Below are 26,141 nucleotides of genomic sequence, written 5' to 3'. Positions count from 1 at the left end.
AAGGCTTTATGACGGTGAAGTTGTGAAGTTTTACTGCAGTTTATGATCTCTTTGTCTCCTGCAGGAAAATTCCTCCTTCAGCTGTGAGGACTTAAATCTGCTTTAAACAATTAAGACTTAAAATTCCTCAAACTACAACACAACAAAAACAACAACAAGCTCTTTTACATGACACAGGCGGCCAGCTGAGACAGTGCCGCGGCTCTGGATCCGGCTTTCGCTCACCCCTCTCGCCCCCTCACCCTCTCCTCCTGCTCCTCCTCCTGCTCCTCCCCTGTGCTCCGCTTTTGATCCCACAGGGACTTGGAGCCTTTGCATTCCACTCATTCCAGCCGCAGCGAACAATCGGCCCTCAGTTATTTCTGTTGCAGCTCGCAGCGGCGCAGCGCTCAGTCTGCCGCAGACCTCCGATGCGCTCACACGTCCATGGAGGAAACCAGCAGGAGGAACAGCGCGCAACACTGTTCAGATTACCGCCGTTAACTGCTCCCCGGGTGATGAGATTACAGTTTGGTGAGTGTTGCATTTTGTTTTAATCATGTTTAGCCCTCGGCCGGTTTGTGCTTGGATGAACTACAAGTCCCATTTTCTCACGGACTCTTTGCGCATGGCGCAGCGTTAATGTGGGATTAATGATGCGAGTTTTCATGCTTTCTGTTTAAAGCTGAAGTCCTGATGGAGCAGCTTTATTTATGTTTTTTTTTTTTTTTTTAATCTAGTAAAGACTGGGTCCTGATTTAAACGCATATCCAGAATTTAACAGTTAATTAATTTTAATGTGTCAGTTGAGTTCTTAAGGAGTCTCAGTAGGATTTTCTCATTTTAACTCTGATGTGGAGCTTTCAGAGAACAGGAGTTTCACATGTTTCAGTGGTTTTTCTGTTGGATCATATTTTTGGGCTCTTCGTCATTGTATGGCATATTTTGGGAAATGGGACTATTTGTTGTTATGTGAGTGTGTGGGAAGACTGGTGTTTACAGCCACTGTGGAGTATCACACGTCTGTCTGTCTGTCTGGGGAAAGTTATGCTTTGGAGTGTGTGGGCAATAAAACTGGATCTGCACTGACATCACTGTCAGGGGTATTTCCAGCAGCCGCTCATGCACATACAGCAGAAGTCATTGTGCAACAGAAGTTTGTAAATTAGTTCAGATGAACTCCCACAGTGGAAATGCTACCATTGGTAATTGAATGAGCTCGATGATCAGAGAGGAGGAACCCTGAGGACAGGCTGAGCTGATATAGATGACCTGTAACAAATTGTGCATTAAGTCTGATCAGGATTGTTGTTTTTCCTTCAGATTCGTGACTCCTGAAGTGCCCAAACTGCCACCTCTAGGCTGTTTCTTTTCGTTCAATTCCTGCTTACTGAAATGAGAACCGCTGAAGACTCATCTGGAACGGTCCTGCACCGCCTCATCCAAGAGCAGCTCCGCTACGGGAACTTGACAGACACTCGCACACTTCTTGCCATCCAACAGCAGGCCCTGCGTGGAGGCAGCGGCGGCGGCGGCGGGGGCACCGGCAGTCCTCGCTCCTCCCTGGAGAGCCTGACTCAGGAGGAGTCCCAGTACATCCAGATGTCCAAACGGCAGGAGCCTCAAGGCCAGGAGCACCAGGGCGACTGCCTGCACTCCGAGAGCCAGGTGTGCCATCTGTACCAGCTCCATGGAGAGGAGCTGCCCACCTATGAGGAAGCCAAGGTCCACTCGCAGTACTTGATCTCTCAGCAGGGACAGGCAGAGCAGCAAGGGCCCATTGTGGACATAATGGGGGGTCGCAGTGAGGGACAGTGGGATATGAAGAGGGAGCACGCTCGTTCCCTCAGCGAGAGGCTCCTGCAGCTCTCTCTGGAGAGGAACGGACCTACACACAGTCTGGCTATGAGCTCCTCACACAGCTATCCACAGCTGTACAACAATCATGTCACAAACGCTGCGGCGCCTGACAGGCAAGGGGCCCAGCAGTGTGTGGACCAGCGTGGGCCACCCCCGGACTACCCTCTCTTTGCCAGACTTCCTGGATATATGGTCAGCCACTCACAGGAGCATGGACAGTACCACAGAGACCCTCCTCCCCCCTTATACTCACAGCATCACAGGTAATCAGACAGAGGACGCTGTGGAATAATCATTTAGTATGAGTAGCAGATGAAACATGGCCGAATTAACAGCTAACAAAGCTTTCATTCACTGTTTGCTTGTGGTTTTCAGCAGCGTAGTAATGACTCACTCATGTCTCCCCTCAGCAGGTATGTGTCTGCTCAGCCCCAGGTGGCTCACAACAGCATCACCACAGCCTCCAGCAATAACTCAGCTCAGACCGACGCGTTGATGCGGGAAAACGAGCGGCTCAGGAAGGAGCTGGAGGTCTACGCCGAGAAGGCCGCCAGGCTGCACAAGGTGAGAGGAGAAGGTGGCGCGGTGAATGGAGCCGTTAGCTCTCAGAGGGTGTGGAAGTCGTAAAACAATAGCTTCTTGCCGGTACATGTCGGGGTGATATGCTGTCTGGCAGCTCAGGAATATGCACAGGGAGGGACCCCGGTGGTTGGTTGACTTCATGGAGGTGTGACATCTATTTCATAGTGTGAGAGTTTTCTCCTGATTCCAGCCTCTGGAATGTCCAGCCTTTGTCTTTCAAACACGCTGGCATATTGCCATGAATGGAGATAAATGCTTTGACACTTGGGACTCACAATTGTTCGCTCAGGAATGTTGATTCTCACTTTTCAGTTGCACATACTGTTAAAAGGCCATTTGCCTGTAGAGGTGACGAATTAGCCTCACTGAAATAAAGAGCTGACACGGTCTAGACAATGAATGAGGAAGCCTCTCCCACACACTGATAATCTTCCACTTTCTCCCCAGTTGGAGCTGGAGATTCAGAGGATATCTGAAGCGTATGAGACTCTGATGAAAGGCTCTGCCAAGCGGGAAACTCTGGAGAAAACGATGAGGAATAAACTCGAGGCTGAGATTAAGAGGATGCACGACTTTAACAGAGACCTGAGAGGTATGTGCGCTTTCACCTGCTGGACCAGAACTGTCCAGGTACGACACAGCCTGCTTTCAAATGCAACCCAGTGTGTGCGCTAACTGTCACGTTTTGTTTGTCACCCTCTCTTCAGAACAACTTGACACAGCTACCAAACAGCGAGCGGCAAAGGAGGCCGAGTGCACTGACCAGAGGCAGCACGTCTTTGTCAAGCTGCTGGAGCAAAGTGAGTCTTTTATGCAGAAACAGGACAGAAAAGAGGAGGGGGGGCTTGAGGATCTACTTTTTTATCTGATTTGACAAATGTGAAGCACTTAACAATGGCAGGAACATAGTTGAGCAGGGATTGGTTTCCTCCTTCAGTGAGAGGCTGTGTTATAAAAGCTGTGGCCCCACATGTCAGGGCACAAATGTCTCTAATGTGAAGAGTTACTCTTGGCACTTAAACGTCAGCCATTTTTCATAGCTGTAGTAAATGTGGCCTGGATTCCAGGAATTTTTTTTAGGTATTTCAGACTGTTCCAGCATTAGGAATGCCCCCCCCACACACACACACACACCCCAAACACTGCTGACTTCCCTCCTCAAGGGGAACTAATAAGTCTGGGACTCCAAGGCGTCCAGGCCCAGTTCAACATGACCCCTGGCTTGCTCACACTCCTTGTTTGGGCATTTTTTTTACCTCGTGGTCTAATCATGATCGGCCACTTGTGAATATTTCTTTCCCCTCTCTCTGTTCTGTGCTGCAGAGTAAAACCAAGTAATGGTTTGTTTTTGTTTTTACCTCGCATAGACATATCTGACAGAATCAGCTTTAGTTACATAAACAGACATGTGATTGACACGAGCCGCGAGATCAGAAATATTGTCCGTTTTCCTGAAAACAGTTATCTCAGAGCAACAGGAGCAAAACCACATTGGAATCACAATGAGGGGATGTATGTTTTTTTTGTTACAAGGACCACTTGAATTATATTTTGAGCTGCCTGTTTACTTCACGTCCTTAGAAGCATTCCAGAGCTTTTCCCAGTACAAAGCTATGCCTGTGTGCGTAAGTGGATAAGAGGAAGTCTGCATTCCCTCCACAGGCATGCACTCGTGTTGTGTAATCAACCCCCTTTTTAAAGTGGCACAACAGATAAACTGGCTTTCCTTTCTCAAAGATTCCATTGAAACATGCCCCAGCCTTTGATTAAGAAATGAGAAATATTTGATTTTAGTGTTGATTGCAAGTTCACAGGACAGCAAGCTGGCTGTAGCTCTGATTCAGTTTCATTTTAGAAGACGCGGTGTCAACTGGTGTGTTGTTGAACCACATGCCTTGATGGCAGCGTGTAAATGTCTCTCGTTGGGTCACATTCCGTTCAAAATGTAACTCCATGAGCTTACAGCTGCTTGACTGACCCCTTTAATGGCCACTGAATGGTCTTTGACATACAATATACCCTTCCTGCTATTGTCCCCGTACAATAAGAGACTTCTCGTCATCCAGGGTCATGTCACTCCTACCATCATTCACCTCCTTTTGCCCTCTTTCTGTGTCCCAGATGAGGAGCAGCAGCGGGAGCGCGAACAGCTGGAGAGGCAGATCCAGCACCTGCGCGTCTCCAGCGAGGAGAGCCAGCGGAGGCACGAGCTGCTCGAGCAGGCTCTGGCCTCGACGCAGCTCCGCAACCGGCAGCTGGAGGAAGAGCTGCAGAGGAAGAGGGCCTACGTGGAGAAAGTGGAGCGGCTGCAGAGCGCGCTGGCGCAGCTGCAGGCGGCATGCGAGAAGAGGGAGACGCTGGAGCTGCGGCTGCGCACACGGCTGGAGCAGGAGCTTAAAAGCCTCAGGGCGCAACAGGTGAGGAGGAGAAGTCGTCACATTTGCTTGTTTTGTTTTTTAAATTTAAAGGAATAATTTAGCATTTACGAAAACATGGTTGTCAAGATGAGAAGATTGGTACCATTCTCAGGTCTGTACACTCAATATGAAGCAAGAGGCGAGTGTTGCTTTGTTTAGCTTAGTTTAGCTTAGCATAAAGGCTGGAGTCAGGCGGAAACAGCTAACCTCATTTTGACCAGTCAAAGGTCACTAAATTACACATTAAACCTTGTTTGTTGAATTCAAACAAAAAAATGTGCTGAGGTGCTGTTGTCTCTGGACAAGCAAGCGGTTTCCCCCTACTTTGAGTCTTTATGCTAAGCTAAGCAGCTGCTGCTATACAGCTTCATGTTTAGCATACAGATCTGACAGTGGTATCAATCTTGCCATTGGACTCTCACCAAGAAAGCCAAAATGTCAAACTATTCATTAGGTAAAGCTGTTGTTAACAACTGCTGTCTGTTATCTCAGTCTCAGAACCAGGCAGCTGACCCCACGGCTTCAGAACTGAGCTCCTCCACATTGCAGCAGCAGCTGAGGGAGAGAGAGGAGCGTATTCTGGCCCTGGAGGCAGACATCACCAAGTGGGAGCAAAAGTACCTGGAGGAGAGCACCATGAGGCAGTTTGCAATGGATGCAGCTGCCACTGCTGCAGCACAGAGGTACCGTGAAACATGGAGGATTATAGAAAAGATAAAAAAAACATCTGATAATGACAAATTTATCGAAGTGGAAATACGTTTTTAACAGTCCTGTATTTTCTTCGCAGGGACACAACCATCATCAATCATTCACCTCGACATTCACCAAACAGCAGTTTTAATGAAGACCTGCCTCTGTCGAGCCACAGACATCAAGAGATGGAGAACAGGTATTCACCTCTCCACTTCCTGATTACATACTACTTCCTGCCTGCTGCTGCTGGGGTTTTGTGATCTAATGCTGTGTTCCATGTTTTTAGGATCCGGGCTCTTCATGCTCAGCTCCTGGAGAAGGATGCCGTGATCAAAGTCCTCCAGCAGCGCTCCAGATGGGAGCAGGGCAAGCTGGAGAAACAGGGGCTCCGCCTGGCCAGGTCCGTCCCCTCTATCAACACCGTGGCCAGCAGCACAGACAGTAAAGGTGAGCATGAAATGTTTGCCCCCACACTTCGTGTAACACGTGCAGGAATGTCTAATCTTTAATGACATGCTATCGAGCGACAACTGGCAGACGCCAGACAGAATGTACGCTTCCTAAAAAAAAAAAAGGAGCAGTAGGAGACAACCCTTTCGTGCCCCTCAAATAGACAACATGTTTTTAAACTGGAATGCATATCATCTCTCACTCCGGAATAGCCGATCCAGAATAGTCATGGGAAGAACTCAGCGGGGCAGATGTTCTGGAGTGTGTAAATGTGGACGTAAGCGAGCAATTAAGCAGCCTCCTCTCTTTGTCTGCTCCTGCAGGATCGAGCCTCTCAGATGACCAGACAGGTGGTGCAGCGCTGCAGCCCCGACCCCGCCTGGTGCCCAAGGGCCCCAGCCGACACCGCAGCACCCAAAGTGACGAGGCTTCACCGGAGCCTGAGCTCACGGCAGAGCCGAGCAAGCTAAAGACGCCCGAGGCCATTTCAGCGGCTGCCACTGGTGGGTTTATGGTTATGTTAAGCATTTGACACCCAGTGACCACACAGACCACCGCTCTGTTTGTTTAACAGCCGGTCCTTTGATCTTTATCCTAATTGACCACTATTTAAAGTGAAACCAGGCCCTGGATCAGGACAGAAATACCTTTGATACTAATAAGTTAAAGCTTTGTTGGTAAAATTAAACAAGGCTGTGTGCAGCATTGCAGCTGCATTTGCTCCTGCATACCAAAGTTGCTTTTCTAATGTGCTAATTTTATCTTCACCATAGACTCCTCGGAGGAGCAAAAGGCACCCCTCAAGACTTTCAAGAGCATCAACAGCTCAGACACAGAAATGGTTGAAATCCTCATTTGAGTGCTCGCTGCAGCTGATGGGACTGAACAGTGACTGCCAGTGAAGAGGCTTTTGGATGAGGTGTGAAAGACCTTGATGTCCAACCACAAGTGAAGAAAGGCTGACCGTCTGACGCGAATCGAAGTCAGCATGCAGAGTCCAGAGTGTGGTGCAGTCTGGAGAGAAGAGCTGAGCTTCCTCCTCCTGCATGACAGAATCCTTCATGGTACCTGGACAGTATTGTGCATCAAGACAGGAACTGGTCTGCTGGTTGTGCATATATATACATTGTGCATGTAACTTTTTTAGTTATGTATTGTATTTATATTTGTAAATGCTGCTCATGTTGTGATTTTATGTCTGAGGAGAACAAGGATCACTCGTCTTGCTCTGCTCCACCTAATTTATATACAGATATACTCACTTGTCTGGATAAGTGCGCAACACATCTATGTTTGGTTTAACTTCCAGTAGCGAGCCAATTACCATCCTCTCTGAAAATAATGGGAATATTTATAAAATGACTCAGTCTGAGCAGCTTCTGTGTTTTCATGCCATATCTGAGGATTATTCTGTTTAACAGAATGGCTCAAACCTGAATTAGCAGTTGCTCCTCTCTTAAAAATACATTCGGGGCCCTGCTCGCAGCTCCGCTGAGGATTCGGAGACGTCCTTTGAATGTGGAGCCTGCAGATCGTCTGCTCATTTCTCTCTTTAAAAAGCCTGCGAGGATTGATAGTGTTTCACGGGGGTCTAATTTTCCAGATCCCGGGTTAATGTTTGGGGCCTCAGATGGCGGCTGCCCAGCATTTCGCTCTCCTCCGCTGACACGCTGGAGCTAATCTTCTCACATTCCCTCACTGGGGGAATGCTCCCGTTAAAGAAAAAGGCTATCTAAAGTCTGACCCCACGCCCTTGTTAAAATGGCAAGCATTCTCCACATGATTCCTTTTCTGGGGCTGGTTGTTTCTTCTGAGCCGTGGTAGCTGGTCCTACCACGACCATGGAAATGGTCAACTATAATTGGCCTGCATTTGCTACTCTATTTGCTGTCCCCATCAATGTGTTATATTCAGCCGTGTTTTCTCCATTGCTCAAGTATCTCACATTTCTGAGTGGACTACGTTCTTAACATGGAATCTTCTATTTATTCTCCCTGCAGAGATCACTGAACACTGCTGAATGTAGACCCCTGTTGTCCAGGACTGTGTGTTGTATTTAACTGGAATGTGCCACAAGTCAGATTTGTTCTACTCTTTAGAGGGGAATGCCGCTAAAACTCAACATCTTGTGAAGAAGCTAATATATTGTTAGTCCTGATGTTAAGGCTCCATCTTGCCGATATTCTCAGTTTTGTTTGAAGTCCCACAGATTGGTCTTCCCCCGTCACAGTGCGTTTGCTGGTCAGTGCAGTGTGTCGGCTCGAGTTAATGCCCTTCACGTTGTTTGGAATGTGTTTACATGAATGGCTATTTGAAGTGAGAGAAGTTAATATATTTTGTAGTTTGTTTTTTTTTCATTTCTAAACTTTATTTGTTTTGTTTTCCGGTGCCAAAGATGTACTCTACTCTAAGTTATATCCGATGACAAATACAAAAGGTCCTGTTAAGGCACCTTGCTTCTGCTGGTTGACCCATTTTAATGTTGCTGTGAACTTTTGTAAAGGAAACATTTGTATGTATGCCTTAACATTTCACTATAATAGATTAAAATTCTTAATATATGTCGGATAAAAGGCTTTCTGTTTTGATTTGTCGTGCTGGCTTGATACAGTATGCATTGGTTTGATGGGAAAAACCCATTGGTGGAATGCAACTAAGTACATTTACTCAAGTGCTGTGCCGAAGCACAAATTTCAGGTACTTGTACTGTGAGTATTTCCATTTTTCCAACTTTATACCTCTAGTCCACAACATCTCTGATCATTTAGACGACATAATGTGATGTGCTAAAACTCAACAACAACCTCTCACAGTTGCATCTTTGTAAATTGAAGAATATATTAGCCTTACAGCAAGATACAATGTATTTGCTATTTTATGGCTAACATTATAATACAGTGTTTCAATTTATGTATCATCCACAATATTCAGGACTTCAGGCACAGTTTTTCCCTCACACATTTAAAGATTCATGTCATCTAAAATTAAGCTGTTGATTGACTCCAGTCATACCGTCGCAGAAAAATTCCAAAAACCCACATAAAATGTATATAACTGTTCAATTTATCAAACATTATGCACAATCTATTTTATGCAAGGCTGTGTAACTTTGGATAACGCAGGAGATAAGCTAAAATATAGTGTAACAGCAAAGAAAGTAGAGAAGAATCACAAAAAATAGCAACACAGCATCTAAAGTTTGCTAACATCAGCTAAGATTAGCTAAAATTACCTTATAACAGCTAATGTTAGCTGATGTTTCCTAAAATCAACTAAAGTTTGCTAACATCAGCTAAGATTAGCTAAAATTACCTTATAACAGCTAATGTTAGCTGATGTTTCCTAAAATCAACTAAAGTTTGCTAACATCAACTAACATTAGCTGAAATTAACTTCTCACAGCTAACGTTAGCTGTTACAAGCTAACATCATCTAAAGTTTGCTAACATCAGCTAACATTAGCTAAAATTACCTTATAACAGTTAATGTTAGCTGATGTTTGCTAACATTAGCTAGAGAGTATTAAATTAAGCAAGTGTATTCAGCTTTTCTTTTTTAAGAGGCGTGTGCAGTATTTGTAATTAGCCCATCCAAACTGTACTGTAATGTTTGCATTTCTGTGCTTCTTGGAGAATTTGGAGGCTGTGGCCAGCTTGAATTCATGGTGGTCATGACTGAGTCCGGCGGTGACCAGTTTTTACAGAGGACAACGAGTCAGAGTTTCCACAGGCAGTCATTAAACCTCTGCTGAAGACCAGTGCACCTCACTGCTTCACACACAAGTTCAGGGTGTTCCTAACACCGAAATATGGCTGAACAACCTGCTTCTGCTGGGTTTTATTTCCTTTTGGGTTCACTCTTACTACTTTCAGCAACATTTTTTGGTTGTAGTGAAAAAAGCTCAAACCCAAACTGCAGATGGACAAAGTTAGCGACTAACTGATAGAGCATTAAGCAGCTAAAGAGACAGATATATCTCTCAGGAGTTGGTGGAGGCTAAAACAGAGCCAAAAGGAGATGAATACCTTTGCCAGGTCGCCACAAATACAATGCAAAATAAATGCTATCAACTTTAAGGTGACAATATGTTGTGTTTACAGCTTGTTGCTCTGCACCCAATTAGCTAAAAAACATGAATTAATGCTGCTTTAAATGCTTTTGGAGTTTGTCCGCACATTCAAAAACAGCTATGGTGGACTTATATCTGATAACATATGAGGTGAGCTGAGGTAGGCAGTCAGTTGACAGTATGACATTCAGGCTTGTGAGGAACACATTATCTTTATGTACATCTTTAAAGCCTTTTGCCAGGGGAGAACTTTAATGTTTTATATTGGTGAGACATAACCTTGGCGCCATTCGTGATAACGGCATCACATTTGAGGAAAACATCGTAAATCTCTGCTATAATACTTCTTCAGAGGGATGGACTCAGTGTCCATCCAGAGATTAATCTTTTTTGTGTCATTGTTAATGTTCCAAGATTTTTATGGTCTTCAGCGTGAACACAATGCCTTCATGATATCTACCCTCACTTGATGGACACGGTGTAGCCTCTAGTCTGTTCTCCATTATTCATCGAGCCAATAACTCTCTCAGGACAGGCGAGCATCAGCAGTACGCTGTACTTTGAGTTCTGTGCATCAAATTCCAAACAAAAAAGGGAAATACTTGGAATTTCAGCCAGTCTCATCATCGACAGATCCCGTTTCACATGATGTAAAATTTCAAACCTGCTCAGACTCACAATAGGGACTGTTCCGCTGACTGTGACGGAGCATAAACTCTCAGAATATGGTTAAGTGAGCCTTCAGTGTCAGCTGACCAATCAACTGAAGCAGAGTGCAAATAGAGACCTTGAGTTGAGTGGTGAATTCTAGCCTGCTAAGTATATTTCTCTGAAGGAAGTTTGTTTTCTGTGTGTATCCTGAAACTTTTCCAAGAAGTCGATGCAGCCTTTACATGAAAAACTTTGACTTTTAATGTAAATATTTTCGCGTTCCCCCTGGAGAGCTTGGGCTGGCATTCCACAGATGCCACACATTTTCCTCCTGCTGCCTTTACTTGTTGTAGCCGAGTGCCACTTTTCTCAGCTCGGAGAGGCTGCAGTTATAAATCTCCATCTGCTGAATGCCGTTTTCAGCTGGGGCACATGTAGCGCCTTGAAGTCTGTGATTTACCATTATTTTGGTCCCGTTTGTGCTCGGACAGATCATATTTCAGATATTTCATCCTGCCTCCAAATGTCTGCACATGTAAGATAAGAGCCCACCAAACTGGGAGTGATGTTAGAGGCTCTTGTTGGTGCCAGCTTTACATAGCTCATCATCATCCAGCCAGGATGAAGAAAAATTCAATCCTATGTGTGTGTAGGACTTCCACACACATCTGGAGTTTTGAAGGAATGACTGCGATTGTTGCATTCATCACCATGATTTCACCACTTTGACTCCCAGCGACTGTGAATGGCTCTCACTTGACCACAGCATCAGTCATAGTGAATCAAGAACCAGATGTCAAGATTGTTCTGAGATAATGACAAGTTTTGATGTTTGTTCACTGTGGTTGGTAAATTATAGAGTCATGTGAAATAATGTGCATGCTCTACATGCATGTGTGTCTGTTTACTCTGCTTTTATTCCTCTCGCCTCTACAGTTATTGCACTTTTAAAGCCATGCACTGTTTGTATCATGATGTGAGTAAATCAATGTGTCTGGCAGCAAAAGAGGGGACAATTGGTAACAAATCATGTGTCTCCGTTTGGAGGCCTTTGAGCACATTTTGCACTAAAAGCCTGTGCGAAATACTTGGAAAAATAACTGTGGAGCTCTGTGTTTTGCCTTAATTTCCATGGAGATTCCAAAACTTCCTGCCTACAGCAGTCATGGAATGTGCCCCCACCCCCTTAACTTTTCCACATAAATCAGGGCACCGTCCTCTAATTTTAGGGCTGTTACTGAGATGAAGCAAACCTCTCAGATAGCAGGCCACTTGCAGCAAATTTTTCGGCCCGTGTCAATTGCAACATTGTGAGGCCGGTAAGCCAAAGGTATGAAGGTGTTTTGCTTTAGGTGTTGACTGTGGCGGAGCAGCAGCGAGAGCGCCACACCTGCTCTGCCACCCCCTCCATCACTGATCCCCCATCCACAGCTCACTCCTTAGATTTATGCTGCTGCTTTGCCACTTTTTAAACGAGTATGTTAAAAATCATCTTTTTCTTTCAGGGTAGCACTTCTTGTTTCGTATTGACTGTCATTGTGTTAAATGTGTGGCTTGTTCATTAGGATCTAAACTTAAAGCTGCTCTAATCAATGGATCAGAAGACTTAAGTGTAATTTGAAATTATTTGTGATAAATCTCAAAGAAATGTCGCCCAGCTCTTTCAACATGTTTTGGTTTTCTGGCCCACAGCTGTTTTAGTTCACTGTCACCGCTGTCACATCACGACTCATCAGTGCTGTTTCCAGCAGTAACAGACAGCACTTCTCTGCAAGAAATCTATCTGCTTAGCGCCAAACAGCAGGCAGACAAAGCTAGCAATCAGCTGGTTGACATAGTGGAACATTTAGCAGCTAAATATCCAGATATTTCCCTCAAGAGCTGTTAGCCCAGAGCTAAAAAGAGTGATTATTGGACATAAATCCATCAGGAAGCCAGACACACACCTAAAAATCAGTGTTCCTGTTGCTCATACTGGGTGTGTAATTAGGCAATTGTTTGCGAACATGTTTTTCATAAAGACTTTATAATACGTCAGTGTGGTGAATTTGGGTTATTCTGCTGTCCCCATGTGGCCAAAAAAATAATTAACACTGCTTTAAAATTCACTCAAACTGTTTACATGTTTTTCTGACTTGCAATTTGCTGATGAAAACTTTGGTCTTTGGACTTGCCCTCAAGAAACTTAACTATGACAGAAAATTGGCTTTCACTTGTCTTAATTGACTTGAAACTTGACTTGGACTTGCCCCAAACCAGTTGAATACAGCCGATAGGTTTCAAGCACTTCTTTCCTTCACTTGTAGACTGTGTGACCTCTAACCCTGTCTTTGGACTAGCCCCTAGCTTAGCACAGTGTTCTGCATGAAACATGCATGAGGCGCCAGGTTCATCATGGCTGTTTGGTTGGTTCCAGTATTGGGCTGCCAGTGGTTTCCAGTGAATCAATGGAGCTGCAGAATCCAGAAAGACTTATTCACTGTGTGCATGAGTCAGAACATTCTGCATTTGAAGCAGAAAGACAGAGGAGGAGCAGGAGGATCTCCAGGCTAAATGAAAACAATGGCACCTGAGTCAGTACTAACGATCAGGCAATGTGTGGCCAGGTGTAAGCTGCATACCTGTAAAAAGTCAGTTTCTTTAAGTCTGCAACGCCAGTGAGTAATTGGCAATGTAGACAAATGAGTAAGTGGCAGATTAGCATGTGAAATGGCAGAGATCACAAGAGCAACAGAGACTAAAGAATTCCTCGGGAGAAGATGACTTAAAGGACGGATAAGTTGGCATAACTGAGAGCCATAGGCAGTATTTCCCCTGAAAATCCCCTATCAGCAGACCCCATGTTAATACGTGGATGTCACACTAGTTTAGTCTCAGCATGCCTCATTCAGTGCAATTCAGATCCTCCTTTGTAAACTCCTTAGTGACATTTCCCGACATCTACCTCTCTGTAAAATACATTACCCAGAAGCTAATTTCATAGCACCCCACATCATTTTGTTAACCAGTCAGCAGTACCATCCAAAGAATGCTGAATGAAGGTTTTACAAGCTCTAAGTTAAAGCAACATACCAACAGGTGTATGTGAGTGAGTGAGTGAGTGAGTGAGTGAGTGAGCACAGCTGGGGAATTTAGTGGCCGTGTCTCAGCATGCAGGAATGTTTTCTATAATCCTTTATGGCCCAGGTGTATGTAAATGAAGATGTGCTCGACTGTCCTCTGTGGGACTGTAGAGTGACTACTGAATGCTCTGGTGTTGAAAGGTCAATGATGTTAAGATAATCATGACTCACTGTCACTGATACTGACAGGTGCAGACACAAAGGCGTTCTCTTGAAATATTCACAATAAAAGGAAAAACGGCCATAGATGGTCTGGAACCAAAATAGATTGTATTTTCTAGACATTAAATATCTAGAAAATATGCAATCATAAAAAATCTTTGACTAAAAAAGTTGCTTAATAGTCTGATACAGAAGCATCTAAATGGAATTCAGCCATTATTAACAGTATCATTTACACCTGTGCTTTCAAAAAATGTGTTCTGTAAAAAAAAAAAAAAATTAAAAAAATCTATGAACAATTTCTTTTCTGTTATGCTTCTTTACAGACAATTAAAACCACAGCCATGCAGTGCCGTGTAGTGCCGTGTGTAGGCATTTCTGTGATTGGCTACTGCCCTCCAGTGTTTCGTTGAAGGTATTGCAGAAGCATAAATGAACTAGGAGGGCTCAAATTTTAGAGCCAATCAGAGACCTCCAATCAGTTTGTTGAGCGGGAGACTAGAGCGACCGCCTCCACCGGCAAAGCTGGTCACGTGACAGCCGAAGATAGCCGAAGGCGTCTGCAGACTTCGTCAGTAACAGTTAGCCGGACCACGCTTACCATAAATCTTTTAATTGTTTGGAAGCTTAATAATGAAGCTTTGCCAATCAAAGACAATGGCAGTAGTGGACAGAACGACGTGCATTTAATTAGGTACGTGTGGCCCAATGAAGAACAGAGGTGCTTTACTTAAGCAGGCGAGTTCACGGTACAAATACATTAACAGCGTTTAAAATGATTGTCTTTCTCCACTACATTTATCTGACAGCTGTTGTGTATTAGCATTTTACATATATAACATGATACATATGATGCATTGTTTAAGACTAAACTACCAAATATACCGCCTATAGATATACACATACACGCTGTTCCTGTGTGGGTACTGTATGAAAATTTCCGGGGATCGCTCGGCTGCTTCCGTTGACCACGTGACTCTGCTGTTGCGGCTCGTAGAGCTCTCTCGAGAGTCCCCCCTCCTTATGGCAGTTTAGGTTGGACCAGGTTGGTCAAAACATTTCCGGAGCTCCGATTGGTCAGCGTTCGGGTTGTCTCTTCTCTGATTGGTGAAACGAAACAGGAGGGTCCGGTTCTTGCTGAGCATTCTTCCGGCTTAACGTTACATGTAGGAAAAAAGAAAAGACGAATGGAAAAAATTGGAATCCACGAAACGACCATTGCCTAGTAAGTCCGCGATACGGTAACATCTGCAGACATATCGAAATATGTTTGTTTGTGCAGGCCTGTGAAGATTATCCCGTTGTACTGTTTAGAAAGTTCAGGATTTAGCATAAAAAGCAAGCGGCACTAGGGTTAGCGATTCTATCGTTAGCCTGCTGCTAGCTAAGATAGCTGGCTAACAAGGTAGCTTTTTAGTTTTAAGGTTGCCGAAGCAAAACCAGCGATCGTAGTGTTCATTATCCCATCGAGCAGATGTCGCGTTTGGTCATTTTAACGTAGGCAGTCGAAAACTCGTGTTTTTCGCCTGGAAATACTTGATATTTAATAAGCAACGGTGCAGTTGTTGTCGAGCAGTTTTGTCATGTTGTTGTCCACATAACGTTTTGCAAAGCTCCACACAAGCGTTATTGTCTTGTTCTTCTCAGTAAAAATCATTTATGATGTTTTTATCAATACTAGCTGCTTAACGGTAATGTTATCGACCTGCTTCTGGCCGCTTTGCTAGCCGGTTGCCATGATATTCGGCAGCGCTACATTAGCCTGTTTATGTCCCCGCGCCGCCTGTTAGGGGTTACCTCGGTGGGCTGTTATCGTTGCAGCCGTCGTGCACGTTTAATACTTAAAATGAAACTATGAATTGGCTTTGAACATATATGATATCTTTAGTGTGTCTGGTACTGGATTTAATGTTCAATCTTGATACTATTTTAGGTTATAAATAGTTAAAATGAGCTCCCAGCAATTCCCCCGGCACGGGCTGCCTGCTTCCAGCGGGGGAGCACCTCAGATTTCTGCAGCTGGAAACCTGGTATCTGTCAGCCAGCCTCCAAATGCAGGTAACACTGTCATTCAAAAGACTAACAGGTAATTCATAGATATAGTGAGGAAACGATACAAGTAAATGTTTCATCTGACTGTTTGCCTGTAGGCGGCGGAGATGTCGACAGCAGTCGGGATGCTGATCATGGACAGCAGGATCATCCACCTGCTGGAGGCGGGGGACCGTTGCCATTCAGAGATGATAAACAGGAAACAATGGTGGTCAGACCTTACCCACAAGTACAGACGCACGGCCAGCCGCAGGCTACTCCCCAAACCGTGCCCATCCAGCCGGGCACACCGGTCACTGTACCTGCCCCCTCTGTCCACCTCCCACAGGGACAGCCTGCAGTCCTCACTGAGGGACAGATGAAGGTGACGACTATGTCTCTATCTGTTAAAACTTATAGAAACTTTGTACACGCATTGATAGTAAAACATGGGATTTCTTTATCATCTTCAACATCAGTGAACACAGTTTAATCATGCCTAAGTTGGCAAAGATGTAATGCATTCTGTGGTTAGTTAACAGTTACCTGTCGCTTATTAAGGTTGATTTATTCATGCAGATAGTGTTGAATTATGGACTGATAATCTTAAGTATTCAGCACAGAACCATTTGTCCTCCTCTTCCCATCCTCATGCCCTCCAGACAGAGTTGACAGGTTTAATTTTAAAGCCTGCTTAGTATCACAAAGCACAGTCTGTTTGGGCTTGTTTAATGTCAGCTGGTCCAACACTGAAATCTGAGATCAAATGAGGATGGAGAATGAAATGAATGGGAAAATGATAACCTTAACCAACCAGTACAATTTCCTCTTCTGTTTAAGTTTATATTGGCAGAGATTTTCCAACTTGATGTAGATCTTGTTATGTAATTTATGTAATTTGGAAAAATCAAACCTGTGACTGAAAAGTTATTTTTACAAAATATCTTCTAAAGCAACAGCTTTTCTGCTTTTGAAATCACGCTGGTTGAGACATTCACTGCAGTGAAGAGATTTTAAAGAACTGTTTAATGTGTGAAGGACTGTGGTTTCTCATTTTACACTTAAATAATCAGGGAACATAGTTTTTTCTTCTTTTGTGTTATGAGTACATCCTCTATTCAATTAGTAACTGTCAGCTTTCTCAGGATACTGACCATCTGCAAACTAACCTCACAGTTACTTCATGAAAACATCAATATTTTACTGCAACATGCTTCAGAGTGCAGTTTGTTGGTTAAACATTGTTTTTTTTAGCATTGCTCCAAACACCATTCAGGGCCAAAAATAAAAGAAATGTATTTGGTTGTTTGTGTTTTTAAGGCTGTCCTGAAGTCACCTATGCCAAGTCGTCTTATTGCCCCGGCACCAGCCTCCAACCAGGGTCACATCCCCATACCCCCCAAGGTGCCTGGTCACATCACTGTCACCATAGAGAGCAGTACCACAACCCCGTCTATTCCTGTGGCAACTATCAGTGGTCAGCAGGTGAGTGCGCGCCACCTTGGCTGTCGGTGTATATTGTTTTCTCTTTTTGCTGATTACTAAAGACCTGGACTGCATTCATCGTGTTTCAGGGTCACTCCAGCAACTTACATCACCTGATGTCAGCTAACATTCAGATCATCAGGGGCAGCGCCCCTGCACTGCAGATCGGGACGCCTGCGGTCCCTCCCCAGACCTTCACATCGCATTTACCCCGAGGTATGCATGATGTATTAAGAACAGCACGCCAAGCTTGTTGTTTGCTTGACCTTGAACCATTTGTCCACTTACTTACTTCGTTTGGAGCAGTACATTTTCTAGATCAGTCTACTTTCTGTCCTGTAGGGGCTGCTGCAGCAGCAGTTATGTCCAGCTCCAAAACTGTCCTACGGCCAGCAACTGGAGCAAGTGCGGGCCCCGGCCAGCCCACAGTGCAGCACATCATCCACCAGACTATTCAGGTGCTCTGATGCATTTTCATCTAAAGAAGTGTTGATATTGTGTAAAGAAACATTGTGTGTAACAGCGTCGTGCCCCTCTGTCCGTAGTCCCGTCCGGCTGTCACAACGTCTACAGCTGTGCTTCCAACTGTGGTGGCTCCCATTTCAGCAACTAGAACACAGTCCCCAGTTATCAGCCCAACGGTCACACACTCCGCAGAGGTAGCACACGGGTAAGTAGCAATCTGAGTTTATTGACTAGAGCCTAAGCAGAGATGCTTTGGTGATCCTAGGATAATAAATCAGTCACTGTTAAATTCGAACACGTGGAGCTTTACAGAGAAGTAAAACAAAAGTCTTTGTGGCGATCAGAAATGGGAACCATCCCTCATGTCACTATGTTGAACTGTATTTTTCCGCTATCCTCTTAAGTCCTTAACAGCCATGTGTGACCATCATGCTGTCAATATAATGGTGGCAACCTACTCTAAGTGTAACGTCCACGTGAGCGCAGTCCAGAGCCACATATTGAAATTAAAGAAAACAAACAAAACAACTTTAAGTCATTCAGCATTTCTGCAGCCAAAGAGCTTGTGTGCTGATAATCCAGCTGACAAGTGGTTTCCAACCAAAACAAAGCAGTGTCTGCTTGCAGCCTCTCCTCAGAGGTCACAGCTGTAGTTTAAACAGTTCCTATTTCATTTGATGGATTGTTTTGGTTGCCTGAAGAGGTGGAAATGTCCAGAGCAGAGAGTGTACACAGCTAAAATAAAGTAAATGTACTTTTGCATAACACGGATATGCTTTCTGCACGGACTGTTCCCTCTGGACTTTTAGTCAAACCTGGCCTGTGCCTGATTTGACGCAGTAATATGTTCTTTCAGGCGTCCTGGCCTGACCATCCACCCCCCTCCGGCCACCGTCAGCATTCAGAGGTCTCAGACATCCCGTGACACCGCCACACGGATCACACTGCCGTCTCACCCTGCAATTGGAGCTCAGAAACCTCAGCCTCCACACACCATGACACAGGTTACTGCTTCTTAATGCCTGCAACAGTGATGCATGATGCAATCATTGAATGCAGGGACTGAGATAACTGATCTTTTTGTTCCCTGCAGAAGCCCATCTTCAGCCCTGTGACTCCAGTAGCTGCAGCAACTGTGGCACCAATTGTTGCCACTAACACTGTGCCATCAACCACCACAATAGGTACTGACTTTTTGCTCTGTGTATCAATATCTGCAGCTCAGTCACAAGACCTTCTCATGTTTGAGTAAAGGAACAAAAGATTTACTGCAGAGTCAGCAGTTAGTCTTCTCACACATTGATCATCTTGTCTTCTTTGTGTTCAGGCACTGTGCCACACACCCAAATGACCAGTAACACTATTGTCACCATGACAATGGCATCACACTCCTCTCACGCCACAGCAGTGACCACCTCTGCCATCCCTGTTGGTAAGTTGGTCATTTTGCGTCTTTGGTTGGACCTCTGTTGTGTCCTTCGTGAACAGGAGCTGTCGTAATTTAAATCAGTTCATCATGCGTCTTGACTGGTCCTCCGTCTCGTTCACAGCTAAAGTGGTCCCTCAGCCCATCGCCCACTCTTCATCCCGTGTGCAGCCCGACTACCCCGGAGAGAGAACCAACCTCATCCCCATTCCAGGCCACCGGTCATCTCCTAACCCCGTCACCATGGAAGCAAGAAGTGACAACAGGTGAAAACACAATACCAGCAACATTTTTGTGACTGTGTGAATATTTCCAATCATAAGAGTTATATCCCTGTAAAGAGCTCTGTCATGCTGCCTATTTGCCCCCATTTATATTTATTGTTCCCCACAATTTGGGTCATTTTGGGCCAAACGGAAACAGCTGAGTTGTACGTGTACGTAGCTGTGATAATGTAAAAGTAGTTCAGCACATCGAGCTGGAGATAATCCTGAGCAGTGATGCTGTTTCATGTGTTAGTAACAAGACTGAGAGTCCACAGCCACGCTAGCATCTCTGTGTTTCTGAACTTTAGCCCAAAGCATAACATCAGCATGCTAATGTGTTGATGTTTTGCGTGTATGCATGATTTCACAATTTTAAATGTTGATGATGGTGCTAGTCGAAAAGTCAGGGGGTCACCAGAATTATAATTTCACCCAAGAGCAGATCTTTCTTTTTTTAATTCAGATGATGATGAGTCTTGAATTAATCTTGTATGTTTTCTCTTTTAGGCCTTCTGTGCCTGTGCAGTTCCAGTATTTCCTGCCGGCGTACTCCTCTTCGTACCCTCTGACTCACACTTACACCCCCATCAGCAGCTCTGTATCTACCATCCGCCAGTATCCTGGTAAGCACTCCCTGCTATCAACTGTCGTAACGACTTGACGAATAAAAATATGTTGAGCTTTGCAGTTTGAATGTGAAACTGAAGGTTTAAACATGGAACGAAGGTCTCATTTCACATCATGTTCCCTCTCAATAAGTTACCCCTCAAGCTCCGAGCTCAGCACTGCCCACCCAAGCTGGAGTCGGAGTGGCGACCACTGTCCATCTAAACCACATGCAGCTCATGGCGGTGGATCGGATCGGTCTCCCGTCCGCACAAATCAGCACCCAAGGGATCCAGCCAGCACCAATCGCTGCACAGGGCATTCAGCCGGCACCGATAGGAGTGCAGGGCCTGCACACGTCCGCACCAATCACCACGCAAGGAATACAGCAGACGCCGATAGTCACTCAGCAGCAGCAGCAGCAACAAGCGCAGTCTGAAGCCAAACCTGGTAATTACTGAATCTGCACTGCTTCAGTGAAAAGACATGATGCTGCTGAGAGCTTCACTGAGCCGCGGCGTGCTTGTAATGCGTGGTTTCTTTTCATTCAGGGGTTGTTTTGGCTGATGGCTTTGTAGCTGGCGCCATCAGCAGCACATTCGGCACCACCCAGCCAGTAGCCACCATGGTGCAGGCACATGCCCAGGGTGGAGTTGGAGGAGCTCCCACCCTGGTCTCCTCCCCTAGACCCAGCATCCTCCGCAAGAAGCCTGCTAATGAAGGGTGAGTGGACCACCAGCGTGTGAGACGGTGGATCAAACGCAAGAATATTTTCTCATTCTTTTCCTAAACTTGTCTTACTGTAAGGTTTCCCTGTAGTTCTCCAAGTTCGGTTACACAAACGTGTCTTTTATAGATTGTTTCAATCCGACGAATACGAGCCATTTATGAGGAGGTGTGTGTTTGTGAGATTTGATCATTAGCAAATAAAGAAGGACTTGTTTGATTGATTGTGCAGCAGGTGATGTCTCAGTGAATCATTATCACGATTCACCTGTATGTGCCACCCAAGAACAAATCTGTTTAAGGTCAGCTGTCTTTTTGTGGATCTCACTAAAACGCACTGTTGAATATTTTTAAAGTATCTCCAGTTTATTTTTTGAATCAGCACAGGCTGTGGTAACCCAAACTTTGACCTGATTTTTAAACCAAAGCACAGCCCTGAAAATAGACCAAATCAGGAGCTGCAGCTCAGCCTGCTGCTCTGCGTGATAATGTAACGCTTGACTTTTTTAACGTTTCAGTGGCTCAGTCAGTTTTTAGCACACTGACTGTCTTATATTCTCCAAATAAAGTTTGACAGAAACTTGTAAAGTTCCAAATGTTTCCCTTTACCAAACCAGTCCTGTCTGTCTTTGTGTTTCAGTTGTGTTCGTAAGAACCTGATCCCCACTCAGCCCAGTGACCCGGGTAGTGGCAGACTTGAAAGTGGCGTGAGAGGAGCAGGATCTCCCCGACCTGCAGGGTGAGTCACGTTACTCACATCCACCATGACATCCTGTCATTGTAGGTTATGATATGAGTTTGTAACCTGACACTTCTGGTTCCTCTCAGTGTGAAACCCAAAGCTGAGGTGCACATGGCGGTGGCTCCTCCCGTCATGGCCACAGTAGAAGCTCTGCCCTCTCAGGGGGGAGAGCAGCAGGTCGTGTCCTCAAATGCCCAGCACCTCGCTCAGGCCATCCCCACCATGCTCGCCACGCCGGGGCCCGTGCCGCCCTCCCAGCCCTCCACTGTCCTCTCGGCCCTGCCGGCAGCCATGGCTGTCACTCCCCCCGTTCCCGCTTCCATGGCCAACACTGTGGCCTCCCCCACTCAGCCTGCAGCCAGCAGCACTGCAGCCTGCGCCGCCAGCTCCGCCTGCCCGGATCTGAAGATAAAGCAGGAGGTGGAGACCATGGACACCTCCCAGCCAGGTGAGGCCACGTCAGTCATCAGCGGCATTGATTAATGCGAAATTATTGGAAATTGATGAATGTAAGCAAACTGAAATAAACATTGAAGTACACCGTGTTTTTATCTTCTCCCCTCAGACCCCAATGCGAACATGTCATCGGCCCCAACCCTCACCACCCAGGCCTCCACCCTGAACACTCCCGCCACAGGAGATCTGATCCCAGGGGCCTCCCCGAGGAAGAAGCCCCGCAAGCAGCAGCATGTTATCTCTACGGAGGAGAGCGAGATGGTGGAGACCAACAGCACAGACGAAGAGAAGACCCCGGGCCGGCCCATCACCGGCCGGGCGGAGAGGCGCGAGTCTCCACCGAGGGAATATGTTGGTGCGTGGTGTGATTCCATCCGTTGTCACAGTGATGTCGATGATGTGTGTTGTCACTCGTTCAACACTTGTTTCTGTCTTCCAGATGAGGAGGGAGTGCGTTACGTACCGGTCAGGCCTAGACCACCTGTTACCCTTCTACGGCACTACCGGAACCCCTGGAAAGCTGCCTACCACCACTTCCAGAGGTACAGCGACATCAGGGTCAAAGGTCAGTGGCTCCCTGCTCACAGGTTAACAATACTTCACACAGCTAATGAGAGTGAACGAGGAGGCCTTCTCTTTCTAACACGATCTGTTGCTTCTCCCACAGAGGAGAAGAAGGGCAGCTTGCAGGACATGGCCAATCAGAGAGGAGTCGCCTGCAGAGCACAAGGCTGGAAAATTCACCTGTGTGCTGCACAGCTCAGGCAGTTGGTGAGTGCTGGTCCCAGACCTGCCAACCTGCAACTCTGGAGGATTGTTTATCTAAATGGTCTTAAAATTTTCAGTGACTTAGACCAGTGATTCCAACAGTAATGTTCTGCTACATAAATGTGCATCATTTTTTGCTTTTTGGGACTCAAACCTTTATTCAAATCAGACAATAAGACAAGTTTCCAGGTCAAAACTCACTGACTTCTGGCACCTGCAGCAAGTGAGAGAATGAGTAATTTTAAAGGCGTCACAAGCCAGAAAGGTTGGAAACCACAGATCCAGATAAAGGCTGATTTTGGTTTGTGGCTGAACGGACAGACGACACATCAGCCCAGTTCATTCTGTCTCTGTTTCCGCTGAGAGAAAGTCACACTGAACTTCTTGTAACAGTCGAACTAAAATAATATGAGACACGCAGCAGTTAAAATTAAAATATTACAGCAACATGATCACATTTACAGACCCAACACGGTGAGAGCTGAGTATTTCTCTGACTGACTGAACACATACTGTCCACTCGTAGTCACTGATGTGTTTCACTGATGTTGTGAAGACAGAAAAGTTCTTGTGCACATCTGTCATTTTCTGGTTGGACTTTTGTAAACACGGTCTCTGTTGATCTGTAGTCGAGTTTGGAGCATGATGTGTACAGCCGCCTCTCCACCCTCCAAGAGGGCCTGATTCCTAAGAAGAGAGCAGGAGCCGATGATGACCTTCACCGAATCAACGAGCTTATACAGGTGAGGCTGTGACTGCAGTCAGTTCAGTTCAGTCAAAAGCAAGTTTAGTTGATGAATATAAACATTGTTCATTGGCCCAAACTGGATAATCCACTGGAATAATCTGATCCTCTTCTTTTACTTTTATGAAATGTAAAATGTCAACAATCGTCGACTCGGGTGTCTAAAAAAAGTGCACATACCTGAGAGCAGCGCTCAGTCTCATCGCTGCTTCCTTCCTCGTCATGTTTACAGTGGAAACAAATGAAGCAGCAGGTGTAAAAACTGACCTTCCACTGTGACAAAGCTGCAAAAACACTGCAAACAGTAGAGGAGATGATCTTTATTTTGGGTCTGACAGTTAAGACAAATAAGGCTGCACACATTTATTGCATGTTTCACTTAAATTTATTTTGTTGAACTAATTTCTGTGCCTTTATAAGGCGTGTGAGGTCTGCTGTCTCTTCCCAAATCATTGTCTTTACCAACAAGTTTGCTTCCCCCGGCTGAAGTAATCAACGTTTGTCCTCAGGGTAACATGCAGCGCTGTAAGCTGGTGATGGACCAGGTGACCGAGGCCAGGGACACCATGATGAAAGTGCTGGAACACAAGGAGAAAGTGCTGAAGCTGCTCAACAAGAACGGCGCCGTCAAGAAATCCTCCAAACTGAAGCGCAAAGAACGGGCGTAAGCCGGGGGTCCCTCTCCTCTGTCGACAGCAGACCGCCGCCCCCTCCCCGAAGGGGCGAAGGAGCTGCTCGGAATATGGTGCTAAGATTTCCTGCATACAGTCACAAGCAGCAGCCCGATCTGCCTGAGAGCGGACGGAGAGAAGTGACGGAGGGCTTCAAGAGGCAGAGAAGGCCATCGGGAAAAGGTTCTCATTAAAGACCCACGCACATACTGAGCGTGGAGTGTTGTAGGCTGCATTAGAGAGGCCACCTGGACGGCCCCGTAACACCCCCCCCCCCCTTTTTGTTCATTTTTGAAGAGACCATTTTTACTAACTTAATTTCTGCCTGTTCTTTTAGACACGTTTGAACTGGCACATCTTTGATATTTGGCACTGAACGCAGGTGCAGTGAATCCATGTAAGTGTTCCGGTGAAGATGAGCCACCAGAGAGTTATTGAACTCAGTGAAAATCATTTAAAAGGAGTCCTTTAGTGAGCTGCGTGTATACAGACTAATCTCAGTCGTGCTCTTCTCGTTAATCTGTGCCTTCATTTTGTCGTGTACGTGAAATGAACAGGGACACGTGAACGCTGTGTCACATGCTCTCGAGCTATTCTTCAAATATCCTTCAAACAGAAGTTTCACAGCTTCCCCCTTTTCTCCGGACGTCCTGCACCTGGATTATACAGTGAAGATCTGCTCATGGAGTCGTGGGGTGACAGCTGCCGATGATCAGCCACATGTAGTAATCCACATGTTTGAGATTTGAGATTAAAAAAACAGTATCTTGAGAACCTAAATGTGGCAAATTGGGTTGATTTAATACAGAAAAAAATGCTCTTAAAGGATTAATAGTATCCTTGGGTTGTTACCTGGAAATAAGAACATACTGCAGATGAAAGTTAACTTCACATTTAAACTGCTGAGAACCATTGACTTCACCCAAAGTAAAACAATGTCATGGCGGTAAAAGATTTGGTTTCAGGAAGCAGAGTGCTTGCAGGACAGAGTGCGTATCCTCATGTGGTTATACTGGTGGACTGAATTCATGTAAATCACTGTAAATGTGCTTTTGGTTTTCCATCGACCTGGTTCTTTTCAAGTTTTGTACTCATTTTGTGCTGTGTGACGCGTGTCGCTTCATTTTGCAGAGTGTAACGATAACGACATGAGATGAAGCGAGCCTGAAACATCCAGCTATTGTACATTGTTTTTGTCTGTGTAATTATAGTAAAGATACTTAAACAATATGCTGTTCTCTGTTCCCTTTTGAATGTGTGTTGAACCCGTCTGCACTTGGATTTAAGCCTTTTTCGCCTCTGTAGGTCAGTGCATCCTTATGGGTCAGTCTGATTGGTCTTTGTCGTCACAGGTGGTACAGGTAACAGTGGAGGTGTGAGCTGTTTTATCCAGTGAGAGCACAGTCTCACATCGCAGTCATTCCTCTTTATCATCCACTGTTTATGACATAATTGCCTTACAACACAACACCTTGGCACTGTTTTACCTGTCATGGGAAAAGCGACTTACTGGCATCTTTGTAATCCACTTTGTCCTGTCACCATTCGTGACGCCACACTATACTGTTTTGTTCGATGTTTCTCATTACTAAATAATAAGGTGAAAACTGGCTAATTTTTCAGCAGTTTCAGTTAGGAACGAATAGAAATGCTAAAGTTTCCTCAAGATTTCTCCAGAATGTTGTTTGCGGGACACAATATTTCTGTTTATATGGTTTCCTGTACTTCTGTTAATTTAAAGGCAAAGATCATGTTTCATCTTCACA

General features: G+C 45.3%; 2 protein-coding genes across 4 annotated transcripts; both read left to right on the top strand.

Moving 5' to 3' along the window:
- Positions 1-387: 387 nt before the first annotated feature.
- amotl2a (angiomotin like 2a) lies at positions 388-8,553 on the top strand. Of its 3 annotated transcripts, none has more exons than XM_076727146.1 (11): positions 388-513; positions 1,303-2,102; positions 2,250-2,403; positions 2,869-3,013; positions 3,129-3,221; positions 4,543-4,838; positions 5,331-5,521; positions 5,629-5,730; positions 5,821-5,981; positions 6,308-6,487; positions 6,758-8,553. In XM_076727146.1, the coding sequence occupies exons 2-11, from the start codon at positions 1,375-1,377 to the stop codon at positions 6,841-6,843; spliced, it is 2,136 nt and encodes a 711-aa protein (XP_076583261.1). In that variant the 5' UTR covers positions 388-513; positions 1,303-1,374; the 3' UTR covers positions 6,844-8,553. The 3 variants fall into 3 exon arrangements, with proteins under 3 accessions (XP_076583261.1, XP_076583262.1, XP_076583263.1); XM_076727147.1 differs by having other exon boundaries at positions 406-513; positions 2,253-2,403; XM_076727148.1 differs by having other exon boundaries at positions 406-513; positions 5,337-5,521.
- A 6,571-nt stretch (positions 8,554-15,124) lies between these two features.
- Positions 15,125-25,604, top strand: sap130a (Sin3A-associated protein a). Its single transcript, XM_076727045.1, has 21 exons — positions 15,125-15,213; positions 15,922-16,046; positions 16,139-16,404; positions 17,340-17,504; positions 17,594-17,720; positions 17,847-17,962; positions 18,050-18,174; positions 18,826-18,973; positions 19,063-19,153; positions 19,297-19,401; positions 19,520-19,661; positions 20,169-20,284; positions 20,421-20,717; positions 20,819-20,990; positions 21,634-21,732; positions 21,822-22,183; positions 22,301-22,546; positions 22,631-22,756; positions 22,859-22,962; positions 23,589-23,702; positions 24,214-25,604. The coding sequence occupies exons 2-21, from the start codon at positions 15,938-15,940 to the stop codon at positions 24,370-24,372; spliced, it is 3,189 nt and encodes a 1,062-aa protein (XP_076583160.1). The 5' UTR covers positions 15,125-15,213; positions 15,922-15,937; the 3' UTR covers positions 24,373-25,604.
- The last annotated feature ends 537 nt before the right edge of the window (positions 25,605-26,141 follow it).

This window comes from Chaetodon auriga, chromosome 3 (genome assembly GCF_051107435.1).
Source record: "Chaetodon auriga isolate fChaAug3 chromosome 3, fChaAug3.hap1, whole genome shotgun sequence".
NCBI lineage: Eukaryota > Metazoa > Chordata > Actinopteri > Chaetodontiformes > Chaetodontidae > Chaetodon > Chaetodon auriga.
The sequence above is the reverse complement of the archived record's forward strand: the minus strand, read 5'-3'. Positions and strand labels throughout refer to the sequence as shown.